Here is a 14696-nt window from a genome sequence, read left to right as displayed (position 1 = left end):
AAGTTTTCAGTGAGTATTGAATTATCTTTGAGCAGGAATACTTTATAGCTTTTGAGCCTGGGTGTGCCAGAAGTTTCATACCTTTTATTCATTGGCTGCCCATGAAGTTTATGCGTGCTTCTGGCTTGCTCTTGGGGTGGTTCTGCTTTAGTAGCACAGGAAACGGCCCGTTCAAATGCAACATGAGAGCAACTTCCCATTTTATCAAAAGCTGTCCTCTTAAATGTGCGTTTAGCTATTCCATGGGGAAGAGAAGCATTAACTCCATAGCTGTAAACTAAAATGTGCAATCTAATAAAATGTGATGTTCTCTGGTACTTTGATGTCTAATTTTACTCAGAGGCACAGGTTAGTGATAGTACTCCCACTGCTTGCCTGGTGGGTTAGCAGAGACCGAGCCTCCTGATAGCAGCAGATGAGTAGTTTTGGAGTAGCGTTATTTATTACACATGCCAAACTCTTAAAATGCTCCTGGTGAATGTAGGATTCCTGCTGATTTCTCAAGTTCTAGCAAAGATAGTTGTGATACTTGCATGTGAGACACAGTTCTTGTGACTGAGGAAGCAAAGTGCCAGGAGTGGTGGGTACAAATTTTCTGTGGAATTTAAGGCAGAAAGCTAGGTTTTGTCAGGCCTTTGAGGTTCAGCAACCCTAGGTGTGACTAGTAGCCAAACACTTTGGTCCTCCTGTTCACTCACAGATACTGCTTTGAAGTCATCTAGGATAAAATACCAGCACCCGAACGTGTAGTGGTGGATTTTAATGCTAACTGTACGTGAAAATGCACTATCCTGAAATACTCTACTGCGGCATGTTTTGGGTTTTGTTTCGAGCAGGACTGGGATGCATCAGAGCTGCCTCTCTTAGTTATTCTAGGGAAGGCTGTGTAGTAATGAGTGTTATTGCTTGCATGAAAATTTAAATGCTTTTGTGCCGTATTTATGGTGCTGCTATAACCACTGATGTAAGTAGGATCGCTTGGGGGTGAGGAAGGTGTTGAGGGCTGGAGAAACTTGTGCAAATACAGAAAAAGTATTTTTTCTTAATGAGGGAGTATCAATATGTTGTTATTCTGTTTAACAAGACACGTCTAAGTACAGAAGGTTGTAAAGATCACCTCCAACAAATACTTGTTTTCACTGAATTTTAGGGATACAGCAGGCCAGGAGAGATTCCGCACGATCACAACGGCTTACTACAGAGGAGCCATGGTGAGTGCTCTCACTTCACAAAAAGCTAGGCACAACTAGTGTAACTGGTTTGCTGCTCCTGAGGTTATATCATGTTAAGTCTTCAGCTGGAGGAGTAGGTAATTGTGGCGTGAGATGCCACAACTGTTGGTTTTGGGTTTTTTTTGTTTTGTGGTGTTTTCTCTGTTTTTCTTTTTTTAAACCTGCTGGTACTTTGTCTAGTCCTGTCTTTGTGATGAAACTTCAAGTCCTATTGTCTTCTTTAATTAAAATTTTGGCAGATTATAGTAAGTTAAGCTGCCCAGCTGTAATCAGGCAGGGTTTTTTTTAATGCAATCAACCTCTTTAAACATTTGAAATGTCTGAAAATAGGTAATGAATTATTTTAATATTAAAAGTGATTTGACTGAATTGCTTTTCCAGACAGTAGAGAATGCAGAATCTGGGCTAGAAGCACAGTCACTTATTAAAGCTACTGTTACCTTTTCCTCCATTAAGAATGACTTGGGGTCAATTAACTGACTTGGAGCCTGTACTCTTTGTGTTACAACTGTTTGTAATGCATTCTTAATGCTGTGATTGGAGGTACTTTATGTTGGGACACTTAATTTCTTGCTGATGACTAGCTATTGCTGCTGCTGCGTGTTCTAACTGCTTTGTATGAACAGATTGGTAACATTCATAGGCTGGCTGTGGGTCCAAGTAATTTTACTATGACGGAATACAGATGGGGAGAAATAGTAATGGTTGTGGCTCTGTGTTAGAGCTTTCTAGTATTTAAACAGGTTATGGCAGTGACATGGTCTTCTCCCCACCTCCCAGTCCACGGCCAAGGACTTTTCTTTGTCCTCCGAGGAATGACTGGAAAGGCAATAAGGAATGGAGGTGAACCTGGCAATCTGTCCTTAATGCAGCTGTTGTGTGGTTTCCCATGCTTTGCTAATTGTTGAGAGCTCACACTAGTATACGTACCTAACTGTCTGAAAGAGCTAAAGCTTCTGGGAGAGCACCTAGTGCCAGCTTTTTTGTAAGTATCTACTGGCCCCAGCAGACTGGATCTCACAGGTTTGTCATCTTTGACTGCTTAAAGCTGCTGCTTCTAAATTTTGCTTTAACAGTAGTGTCTTGGTTGCTGTTGTAGTAGAATTTCTAAACTTTTCCTGACTGTAGCCTAATAATTTAAAACTTCATATAGGAGGTGTGTTTGACCTCTTAACAGTGCCAAAAGTTGTTAAATAGTAAAATTTTGGGTAAATTCTCAGCAATGGCATAATGCTTTGAGAAGGGATTCTAGGTGTGTAAGTTGTATGTTGAATTTCTTGCAAGTATACTCAAACCAACAACGTATGTTGAAACTCAACCAGTAGTGCTAGCTCATCTAATGAGATTTTCTTACTTTTATTTAGGGAATTATGCTGGTGTATGACATCACAAATGAGAAGTCTTTTGACAACATAAAAAACTGGATAAGAAACATAGAGGAGGTAGGCACTTTGGAAAGTACTTCTTACTTGTTCCATCTTATGATTTCCCTGGGACAAATAATAAGTAATTGTTTGCTTTCATTTTAGTAGCCAACATATAGTAGCCATAGTAGCCAAGTTAGACCGTGCAGTGAATGCAACAGTGATTATTGATGATGAGAATATTCATTCTTGTTCATCTAGGGGTAGAAGGTAGAAAGTAAGCATAAAGTATGTCAAAACTGCTCTTACTATATGGCTTGTATTCTTTTTTGCTTTTGGGTGTGTCTAAGGAATGGGAAGGAGCAAGATCTCAGGGTCTACCTTTCACTGAGATGATGACAAATCTGTCTCATTTCAGTTGTTAACTGTGTTGTGTGTGTGTCCGACTAGAGGTTTCTGACCTTTTCATTTGGTCTTGGGTAAGCTTCCTCCCTGCTGACTTACTGTAAGCTATTTAGTGGGATGTGCTGTCAAGTAGGGATAGGTCATTGTGAAGTTAGAGAAGAAACCTTAATTTTAGTGAAGCTGTAGTTAGATAACAGAATCTTACTCGTTGTTTTCCCTTAAACATAGAATCCGTGGGCTTTTCTTTAGTATTTCTTTAGTATTGTTCTTTGGCTCTTAAACAAAATTCCGTATTAGTGACCAATTTGATTCAATAGTGACTGGGCTAGAAAGTTCTCTTGCTGAATTGATTATTAAAGTATTGATTATTTAAAAGTATTTTGTTAATAACCTGTTTTAAAAATGCAAATGTATCACATAATGATACTCCAGCCCAATACCCTAGGTGTCCATGCACCACTTGGAAGTGTGTACTGTTACATTTCCAGAACAACTGAATGCCTGTGTGTGTGAGCAGCCTGGTACAGAGCTCATAGTACTGTTTTGATCTGTAATAATACTCCGGCAAATTTAATCTAGGAGTATTTATTCCAACCTGGTTTAAATATTAAATTGCTTGTTTCGAAAGTCAGTCTCCTTGCCAGCAATGCATTAACAGTAGACAAGTTTTAAAAAAGAAAATACTCATTTGTAGATGAGTTTGACACGTAACCTCTTTTAAATAATGATACACTTTGTTTGCGAGAGATTACTTTTTCTTCTTTCAGCATGCCTCTTCAGATGTGGAAAGAATGATCCTGGGTAACAAATGTGATATGAATGAAAAAAGACAAGTTTCAAAAGAAAAAGGGGAGAAGGTAAGCTTTGGTGAATCAACTTAATTAAGAGCCTGCTTTTCTTAGGATTTTCGCTGCTGGGGGTTTGGTGTGTTTTAAGCACATGAGAGGTAATGGGCCTCAAACCTCTTGTTTTAGATACTTCTATATATTATAGGATGCCAGGCTTGGGTTTTTTGATTTTTAAATAACACTTGACTGTCTTCAGGTTTCAGTAAACCTAATGGCACTATTGTCTTGAAGGGAAGATCCTGTAAAGAACACTGACCTTTGCTATAGCGAGCGTGAGATATTCTACATCTCAGTATAAAGCTTTGTATATAGTTTGACCTTATTGTACTTGTTTCACCATGGTGGTTACTTGCTCTTTTCATAAGTACTGTTATTAAAGCTGAAGTAACTAGTTGTTCTGCAGAAGAAACAAGCAAGTAAGAATACTATATAATCTGTTATGTACACAGCTAAGTAGTGTAGTTGCTTGTAACACCATTTACGAGATGATGGTAGTTATCTGTGTCTGTAAATCTGTATCAATGAAGATTCTAACTTACTGTTCTTTTAGGTCCTAATTAAGTCTTTTTGTAAGAAATTAATCTCTGTTGTTTTTGAGGTTCACATGAGGGTACGACCTGTTCTAATGGTTTGCCCAATTGTCCAGTAACTCGATGGGTTTGTTTTTGAAAATTGCTACAGTATACAGCATTAATTCTGTTATGAACCGATGTAAAATGTTTCTTTTACAAAGGAACTTCAAAAACACTGAAAAACTTTAACCTCTCTTCTAGTTAGCAATTGATTATGGAATCAAATTTTTGGAGACAAGTGCAAAATCCAGCATAAATGTGGAAGAGGTAAGTGATGGGCATTATGCTTAGGTGTGTTTCTTGAGCTGCTACTATGGAGGCGTGTTTCATGATCTGCTGGGCTTTCTGACCTGATCTGGGACCTGAAGTCCTAACTGTGCTCCTGAGTCACCACTCTTGTTGTATTCAGAGAGCTGCTGTAAAATCCAGCATTTCTTGTATTCTGGTAGTGTCTGGAATTGTGTTCTAAACCGGTGTTAAGAGCAGTTTGCTGTTACTGTAGCAAACAGTTGCTTTAGACTTCTGTGCCTCGCTACTTAAATTGCAGTGCTTTTGGACAGGAATAGAAGTAATTTTAGAGCAATGCTTTGTGCAGGAAATTGGATTCCAGATTCTTTACTTTCAGAATAACAAGCTACTGTGTCAAGGAGCCTTCAGGTTACTACTTAAAGGGTGCTGTGCGGATGAGACTGAAGATTTGTTTGTTAACCTGGAACACCAGCACAGACTGACTGCCATAAGCTGATGTTAGAGGAGGAAGAAGGCTTGTAATGCTATCTATAGACTTGCAATCTGTTTTCCTGTAAATGAATTTTATGCTAAAAACATGAGATCCCTATTTATGAGAGCATAAGGAAGGAGAATCGGAAGGAAGCGTGGCTCAGCTCCAGTCTGTCTTACCATGAATCACTCTTGTCATCTCAGAGAGGTGGGGGGAGGATCTTAACGCTATGACAAGGAGTGTGGACAAGACGATAAGATGATAGCAAAAGGCAGTTACATTAAGATTCATTTATTCAGATAAGGCAGACTTGTTCTTATATGTTGTTCCTGTACCTAATCATCTAAAAGCCCTTCCGCATGTATTGGTGGGATACCTTTTAAAAGTCCTCCAAACGCATACTTAATTCAGATCATGCAGCCAACAAATTAACTAGAAACTGAAGAGATCGTTACTTTAAAATAACATGACTGATGCCATGCCAGACAAGCGTTTTTCTTCTGATTGCAGGATGATGGTTGTACAGTATAGCTAGAGCGGACTTAGTTGCATTGTGGTGCATCTGGGGTAGTGCTGGACCTGATTTGCACAGTGTCGTTATGATTCTTGCAGCAGATAGTGGAAGTGTGAACATGAGCAGCTAATACCAGTGGTGGACAGCAGTATTCTCTGTATAGAAAGCACCTATCTTCAGTAATTTCTCCAGATAGTTGACTTGCTCTTTCATGGCATGTCCTGCGATTTAACTCCTGTGGGTCATGACATGTACAGTAGTGTGTGCTCACTCCAAACGACTTTGCTATGTGATTTTTTTTAAAAAAATTGTCACATGATTAGTGAAGAAAGTATTAAAAATTGCAGCTGGTACGGGCATTCAACAAGTAATGATTTAGTCGTCTTTCTACCAAATGTTGAACTTGTGGGAAATGACACAATCATGTTATTCTGTATTCCTGTGATCAGAAGTGATTTCATTTATTTGTTGTGATTTATTTGCATTAAATGAGTGTCTCTCTGGATATATTCCAAACACAATGAGAGGGGAAACGTTTACAGTTTTTTACATTCTGGAGCTGTCCTCGGGTTGTTGATGTCTCCAGGTAGCCTAAAATCTTGCTTTCCCTTCTTCTGGAGAGTTGCAGATTTTCTTCTGCTGCAGAGGTTTTTTTGCTCCTTTATACATTGAAGTCTGAGATGCTGAGATTTGCTGATGATTTTTTTTTTCTTTTTTAATAGGGATGTTGGAAGCATAAATAAACATTATAGATAGCCCAGGAGCAAAACTTTTGGAGAACAGAAAGCAAGCTAGCCTGAATGTGAATTCCCAGGCATGCCATCCCCAAACCTTTCTGTGGTTTTCTAGTTACAGTGCGCAGTGCAGTTGGGGGTGGGTGGGTAAGTATTAGTGCATGCAGCGCTCTCTTCAGCAGACTTTTTTCTTTTTGGCGAAGAGGTACATGATGGGAAAGTCAGTTTACTTGCTTCAAAGACTGGGGATGGAGACTAAAACCAGAGTTTTTTATTGTAAAGCATACTTAGTGCAGTTTTAGGTAAACAGCTATTATACGTAGAGCGCCTTGCAATGCGAAGTGCTGGCAGTGCCCTACAGAATACTGTACTGTTAATGTGTCTGGCTACTCCGTATCGATCTTATCTTTAATGTATCTCGTGACTAACTTTCTCTTTTTTTTTATTTCCACTCCTTACCAGGCATTTTTCACACTTGCACGGGACATTATGACAAAGCTCAACAGAAAAATGGTTTGTATTTCCAGTTGGCATACAAACTAGATACATTGAAATGACTGCTATAATAATTGTCTGAGAAGTAGCCCTACCAAAAAACTGCTGGGGATTACAGGGTGTGCTAGATAAATTTGAGCAAAGGGTGCTTTATCAGGCTTTATTACACGTCAGCATGTAATTGTTCTTTATTTTGCATGAACAGTAACATTGAGCAGCCTGAAATTGATGTGTTCTTTTGAAATGTAACAGTGTGCTCTTTGCTTTATTAAATGTCGAATTATGTCTCAAACTACTTCAGCTAATACTTGAGATCTGGATTGCTGGATAAATCTTCATTTTTAAAATAGGCATTTTTATTGAATGATTAACAGAGTCTGGATAATTGAGGAGCTCAAGTTGCAACAAACTGCTGCTCTGCTTATAGCTTTGCAAGGCAGAGGAGGTGGGGAGGGAACCTGGGAAAGCTCGACTTACTTTTTTTCCTGCATTTTTATGATGTTGATACTCTTTGTCTCTTTCAGAATGACAACAGTTCATCAGGGGCAGGTGGGCCAGTAAAAATAACAGAAAACCGATCTAAGAAGAGCAGCTTCTTTCGATGCACGCTACTTTGATGAACTTCTAATGATAGACTGCAGCACACTTAGAACCTTTTCTGCTTCTTTGAAAGCACAGGGTCACAAAGCCTCAGAAATAATACCACCAAGCTGCTGCTGAGAGCTCCATTGAACGTAGACTGCGATACACAAAATACCAAGTGGATTTTGCTCACTAAGCCTATTGACCTGTCAGGCTCTTCTTTCTCAGATATGGAAGCTATGAAGTGGAGACACAAATGCAAGAGTTAACTTGTTTTCCTTTTTTACTTTCTGTTTTATTGCCTGTTGCAAAAGCTGCTATGTTTCTTTTAACTTTGCACATCCATATTGGCCTCTTACTGCCTGTTACAGCACAATCTTACACTTGTATTTGCACAGTTTGACTTGTAAGAAAGATTCTTAACAGATTTGTGCAGGTTTTCCTTTCTGTTTTTAAACAAATTTATTTTCAAGCAGAAGAGCCAGGGGAAAAATTAAGTCTCACGTCCATTATTTTCTATGCTGTATACTTGTGGCCACGACTGCAGTATGGATGTTGATACTCTAGTAATGAGAATTACTGTAACAATTGGCATTTAACAATTTGTATGGCGTTTGTCTCTTGGATGCACAAATCTGTTCATGCAGAAGCTATGGCTTCTGTTCTGAATGTAGTATGTTGCTTTTCTTTCTTTACCAGACTTAGCAAAGTTGTGTTCTGAATTGCCAGTCACTGTCTGATTCACAGATGCACCTTCCAGTTGTTTAATAAACACAGTGTCTCTCCTCACTTAACTTCCCTTTGTTAGCTCAAACTGTCTGCACCTTTTTTTGTTTCTGATGAGGAAGTACACTCTGGAGTTGAATTCATTGTCACAAATTGGCCTCATCGCTATCACTTAAGTGGCTTGTGGAAGCTGAATGCATGAGTTTTGAGTAACCTCTCTGTGGATTCACTTGTTCAGAAATGACTGCTTCTAAAGGTGACATCTATTTCTACTGTAATTGTAAGGATAGTTTGTTAACATCTGTAAGCATCGACCCTTGACAACTGAGGTGTCCAAAAACTAGCTTCCTGTGCTGTTGCTAAAGTTTATCAAGTTCCAGCACTAAGGAAACGGTCACGTTAGGGATGTAACATATTATTAGTTGTGCAGTTAATACTGAATGTGTGAAGCCCTCTTTGGTCTGCTCAAGCAGTTATTTTTTTCATCAGAAACTGGTACAGTGACCTAGACTGTTAGAAGCAGAGTTGAAACGTAGTTGCCTTTTTTACTCAATTGAGCGTTGTATAACCTAGTCTTTGTTCTACTACTTTTTTATTGTCTTCAGAAAAAAAAAATCCTCAACAAGCAATTAAAACAGGTGCTTTAGTTCTGTTGATGTGCCAAACTTGGACCATTGTAAGCTTTAACTACAAGTTTGTGTCCAGCATGTTTGTTATTAGGGGATAGGTGTGTTCTGTCATTGTCATCATTACTGTCTGACGTGCTTGCTTTTGCTTCCCGACATCGTCTGGAGTTGTGAACCGTGTGTTGGTTGTTGCCACAGATAACCGCTTCATTTTGTGGTGTCAGGTACTGGATTTGTCATCTCCAGGTCTGTTGTAAATATTTTGAAAGTGGATGGGCCAATAGCGTTAGATTTAAAGACTTGATTTTAAAAGGTTTAACATTAAGTAGCTGGTTCCATGAAGTTTTAGGTGGTTATCAGCCTGTCCCCACATGTAGTTTAATAGAAGTAGTTACTGTAACTAGATGCTGAATCTCATAAACTGCTGTTGCTGCACTAAAACAGAAACATCTTCATGGCAACAAGGTTTAGTGAAAAAACAAAGCAACCCTAACTGCTCTGTTGTCTACCCTTGATGTTTTTCTCGGACAGGCTAAAGCAGTTACGTTTTCTGTATGGTTCAAAAAAGTGCTTCTATACAGAAAGTGTTGTGACACCAATTATGAATGTTGTTTATTTTCAGTAATTTACCTCTGACTTATTTGGTGTCGTAATACTTTGGTTTTTATCTCAGGGGTTGTCTGCAAACCAAAACTGACATGTTCTGTGTTTGGCACCGTTTACGGAATGCTTTGTATTGTTTTTTCCTGTCTTTGCTGTGTGGTTAAACGTTCATCCAACATTAGTCTCCATGAACTTCCCTTTGAAAGAGCCTTTAAGTAGTAGAGTCTATGAAGTGCTTCTTGAAGCAGCAGCGAATTGGGGTATCTGCTCTGTATGGGGGGGAGGAAAAATAAAACTTGCTATTTTCTTACATTTAGCTGTGCTAAACTGTACATAAATGTGATGTAAGACCATAGGAAATTCACTTTATGCATGATAAAATAATGCAGTAAATACTTCACTTTGCTTAATGTTCATGTAAAGCTCATCTTTTTCTATTTGTAGAAGAAATTAATGCAATTTTGTTGTCCCCTGCTGAAACTGAAGAATTCTAATTTCATGTGGTCTTATGGATAAGGTAAAATGCAGATTTCTCTCTCTTTCTTTGTTGTTTTGCCCCCACCCCTCTTCTCCAGCAGTATTAAATGGCTGAGTGGCTGCACTTTATTGGTGTGCTAACGTGGTCAGTACAGACCTCTTTCTGTGTACAGTTTGCCTTGTCAGACATTGAAAAATGTGCTGTATCTTAGCGTGCGAATCAGCTGTATGTTCTACCAGGAATTTTTTTAGCTATTTTCCTTTAGACAAGCGGGTGATGATAAATGGTATGTTCTGCCTACGCGTTGGATGCTGGGTCCTACAGGCTTTTCTAATATCACTATGATTGTTCTATGCAGTCTGTGTTGCTACTTTGCTCCAGACTATATGATCTAAATTTTGAAGGACTCTTAACTATACCTCAGTCATCTAGTTAGTATTCTAACGTCCATTAGAACAAAAGTCCTGTAATTATTATTCATTAAGCAGCAAATGTATTTCTGTTTTGTTCCAGAAATTGCCACTAACCTTTCAGGAGAGGCAGACATTTTTTGTGGATTTGGTGGATAAAACAAAAATGCTGCTTATGCTAAGGTTCTAGAAAATCTTTTCCTCGGACCCATGTCTGTGCACTGTATCTTGACCAATAGTTTTCTAATGTTTTTTTAAAAAAAGAAAAAAAATAGCCAAACAATACCCGGACTGGTCTCAGTGCTTTGCAATTTTAGCTTTCAGTCTGTGCTCAGCAAAACATGCACAAGAAGTTTTTGTTGGGTGTATACAGAATATTTGATTTACTTACTGTCTGGAAGTTCTATTACTGCTAAAGCTTAAACCACTCATGAAAAGGTAATGCAGCTCACTTTGCTATTTGGGGGATAGTCTCAGAAATGCTAATTGACTTTTCAGACCTGTAGTTCTTTTTACAGAAAGTATTTCCCATTGTAAGTACCCTTCCCACACTAGTCTGCTGAAGTCAAGTGAATTAAGTGGATCATTTTCACAAGTGAATAAAGGAGTCTTGAATATACATATCACATTAAAATATTGTGAATGGGTAATGATTTGAAAGTACATGAATATTATGTAAAATGCATAAATGTGTTAGTTGTGAAAATGCATCTGTTATTTGGTTATCTATTAATGTAATTGAAATTTTGCAATGTTAAACTTCTTAAGGTTTGGTCTGTAGGTGGTAATAGGTCTGTTTTCTCCTCCATTCACTGAACTGCTTATGCCATTCTCATTCTTATAAATAAAACTTGTATTTCTTTCTTCCACAAAAGCAGGACTTCCATTGATTTTTCTTGTTTCTGGTGAATTTGAGTGCATTCCTATGGCCTTATGAACATTTTTGCAAATAAAACTTCAATTACAGTTATTTTAATGCTATATAGCTACTAAATTCAGAATAAAAAGTATAGTCCTTGGGAAAATGCTTAATTTTGAAATAGAAGTGTTCTGCTGTGTGTGTTTAAGCACTCTGGTATAAAGGTGTAATGTCAAAAGCTCCTGCAGGTAAAAGTGAACTTGTCATGTGGCTAACTTGTAAACCTAATCATTAACTGTGTATTGATGTGTATAGACAAAAAACCCAGACCCAGCCCCTAAAAAAAAACAAACCATCCAAAAAACCCCACCCCAACCCCAACAAAAACTTCACACTCCCATGGTTTTACTATTCCATGTGAACTTTTTTACAACAATGTTTCTCTCAAATAAAAGTTACATAATTAAAAGTATTTGGAGCATTTTTTATGAAATATTCCACATATTTTTTTATACAGTTGGCATTTCCACTCTGTTTTCGGTACACCTGTTGTAGAAGGGTGTCAAGCCGAGTTGCATCTGCAAAGCTTTGCTTAACTTCAGTGGCAAACCACAAGGGTTTTTGTATGGCTTTGCTTGTTCCTAAACTTGACTGTTCTGTAGATTTCTTCTGAAATAGGCTCTATTCCTGTAGTGATTACTTAAATCTGTTACCTCGGTGACCTTCAGCTTCATAAGGAACCACTTTTCCAGACATTCAAGTCTCATGAAATGCCCTTCCAAAGTAACTTCTGAGTGATGCCAGTAAAGATAACGTGGGAGAGAGTCTCTAGTTTGGTTAAGAATTACCTGCTCACTGCAGCTGTTATCATTTTCACTGTTGTTGTTTTAAATCAGTGTTACATGAAAGGTATGACTCAAGTAACCAGAGGCATGAGTATTATGAAATATAGCAAATATTGTTTTTCTAGCTTCCCTCAACACTGAATATTGAGGGATTTGGCAAATATTTGTTGGGTATTATATTAGCGATAGTTCTTGACTTTCAAATTATTGTGGTTTGGCAGTAACTTGCAACTGGTATGAAAATTAGTGATTCTAAGGAAAGAATAGTTTTGTCTACCCAAGACAAAAGCTAATCAATAGTTGAGACACCCAAACGGGCATCCTAAGGAGTAAATGGGAAACGCATGGATGACAAGTAGCTTCTGAAGTTCATGCTTTTTACACATTCATCTAATAAACTGTGTGTAGCTGAAAGGATGTATTGTCTCTTTACCTTAAGCAACAGCCAGCTAATTACCATTCTTGCTACACCTTATTATTTGTTGGCTTTGTTTGGTTGCGGGTTTTTTTCAGACTGCTGCTGGCAGTAAGTTTGCTGCTTTAGGACCAGCTGTTTAAACGTTACCTTGCAGATCCCCTTGATCTGAACTGGTTCTAGATGCTCAGCAGTCCTAAAATCACTTCTGCAAGTCCTTCAGATCTCACAGAAGTTAGTGGCATGCATCTGCATCCCAACAACATTTTAAATAAATTTGCATTCTCCATTTGTTAAAAGGAAATAGCAGGCATATTTAAACTGCTTAAAACCGGGTGATTTATTACAGTTCCTGCATCTGGTTTTGGCTGCAGACTAGCAATTACTGTACAAACAGTGCGCAGTTGTAGACCAGAGGCAAGTTGTTGGTACAAGTGTTGAATGTATCCAGCTCTTACAATCTGGTCAATTGCCTTTTTTCTAAATGACTCTTTTTCCAACTTGGTTGACTAGTGGCTTTGTAGAATTCTTGAAGTATACCAAAGTCATCAATATAATGTAATATTTCAAAATATTTTTTCTTTAGAAATATTCTAATCTACAAGAGATACGTAGATGAAGCTTTTATGTTGCAGTTACTCTTGCCATCTGGAGGTTTAAAGTAAGGGCATAGAATGGAATGCAAAGCATACAGTCAAGAGAATTTTTAGTGCTGTAGGGTATTTTGTAGTTGCTTCAAAAATTTTTTACTGTCTTTGGCAGAGCACATCAGCACTAAGCTTCTGGTGTGAGCAAATGTTACATAAATCCTTCTGAGCACATATTTGGTACATACTGTTCATTCAGTTCCCAAAACAAAGTTGTAAGTTTTGAGCAGGATACGAGCATTTTCCTCATCTGAGGAATTAATGTCTTTAATGTTGTGGAAAGTGTGTGTAACTTGGGCTCTACTACTGATTATGTTGTACTGACTTCAGGACTTCTGTAAACATTCACCAAGTACTGAGAATTTCACCCTATTTAGTCCTAAATACCTTTCTTGAGTAGATGATTTGAAGTACTTTACCTTGCTGCTGTGAGGTAGGACTTTTTCTGCTTATGCCACCGGTTTATGTCCAGATACTCGGCTACAGCTGGTGTCCCGAGGCGCTGTGTTAGGCAGTGGGCTCTCAGGCTGATGGACTTGTTTCAAAATGGGTTTTGATTTCTCAGGGAAACGTTACCGTTGTGCTCACTAACCTTCCTGACTTGGTCTGCTGCCTTTGCGGCACAGCCTGAAGTGATGACACGGCTGTGACCACGCTTACCTCGGGACAGAGAGGGGCAGGCTCCAGAGCTGCCGAGCTGGCACCTTGCCCAGCTGTGTCCGTCACAGCTTGTGGCACTTGCAGCGCTACTGCATCCGCATGCGTCTACTTTTGTTGGGCCACTGTCAGGGTGCTTGTCTCTAAAGAAAAGTGCAGTCTTTTTAGTTACCCAATTAATTACAAGTGAAGTGCAAATTGTTATGTCAATGTTTGGGGTTTTTTTTTAAAGAAAAGTTGAATGTTTCATTTATTTTCAAGGCTGTTGGCAAATTTTTAGTGTTACTTTACTTTTTCTTTTTTTTTTTTCCAGGCAACATAGCAACTAACTGGCTCTGGTATGTATTCTAGATGAAGGATGCAATTTTTTCAAGAAGCCTGAGCAAGTTCTGTCCATGAGGTTAATGTCTAATGCTGCTTCTGAGCTTCCTCACCCAAAACGCCATGACTGTAAAACTCACATTTATGCTTTGAACAATAAAATACAGGGAAAAGGCAACCACGTGTGTCTTAAATACTGTTTATAAGTAATTTTCCAGAATAGCACTGGTAAGTGTACTTGAAATTAGGAAACGGTGAAGCAACTCCTTCAGCCAAGTGCGGGGCGGGGCGACCCTTTAAAACCAGTGTTAATTAATTAATTAACTGTTCTTCGGGTGCGATGTCCTATTTAGCACACGCCGCTACATTACTGTGACGGTATCTTACCCGTTTCAAGGGAGGGGAGGAAAAGGCCCCGTGAGGCACAAAGCGGAGTTGGAGCCGCTTCTCTTCCCCGCGCCGGGGCCCCGCTCCCGCCTGAGGCCAGCGGCGTCCGCCTCCTCACGGCCCCCGCTCCCGCCTCCTTACGGCCCCGCTCCCGCCTCCCGCTCTCGACTCGCAGTTCCACACCGCCCGCGCCCGCAGCGCCACCGCAGCCCCGCGCCGCCCGCATCCTCCGCCTCGCAGCCCCGCGGCAGCAAG

General features: G+C 39.1%; 1 protein-coding gene across 5 annotated transcripts in view; it reads left to right on the top strand.

Annotated features, from left to right (window-relative positions):
• RAB8B (RAB8B, member RAS oncogene family) overlaps window positions 1-14232 on the top strand; it is a 31313-nt gene extending 17081 nt beyond the window's left edge. Inside the window, exons 3-10 of one of the 5 annotated variants that reach the window (XM_055806574.1) lie at window positions 1151-1211; window positions 2597-2674; window positions 3769-3858; window positions 4623-4688; window positions 6853-6903; window positions 7410-7434; window positions 9867-9939; window positions 14047-14232. In XM_055806574.1, coding sequence (XP_055662549.1) covers window positions 1151-1211; window positions 2597-2674; window positions 3769-3858; window positions 4623-4688; window positions 6853-6903; window positions 7410-7434; window positions 9867-9916 — 421 coding nt within the window. In that variant the 3' untranslated portion in view covers window positions 9917-9939; window positions 14047-14232. Of the gene's footprint in view, window positions 1-1150; window positions 1212-2596; window positions 2675-3768; window positions 3859-4622; window positions 4689-6852; window positions 6904-7409; window positions 11642-14046 lie in introns of those variants that run through there. The other 4 variants (XM_055806580.1, XR_008747538.1, XM_055806571.1 and 1 more) reach the window with 4 other exon arrangements.
• Window positions 14233-14696: the final 464 nt, after the last annotated feature.

Source organism: Falco peregrinus, chromosome 1 (assembly GCF_023634155.1).
Source record: "Falco peregrinus isolate bFalPer1 chromosome 1, bFalPer1.pri, whole genome shotgun sequence".
NCBI classification, from domain to species: domain Eukaryota; kingdom Metazoa; phylum Chordata; class Aves; order Falconiformes; family Falconidae; genus Falco; species Falco peregrinus.
This window is presented reverse-complemented; position numbering and strand designations above follow the sequence as displayed.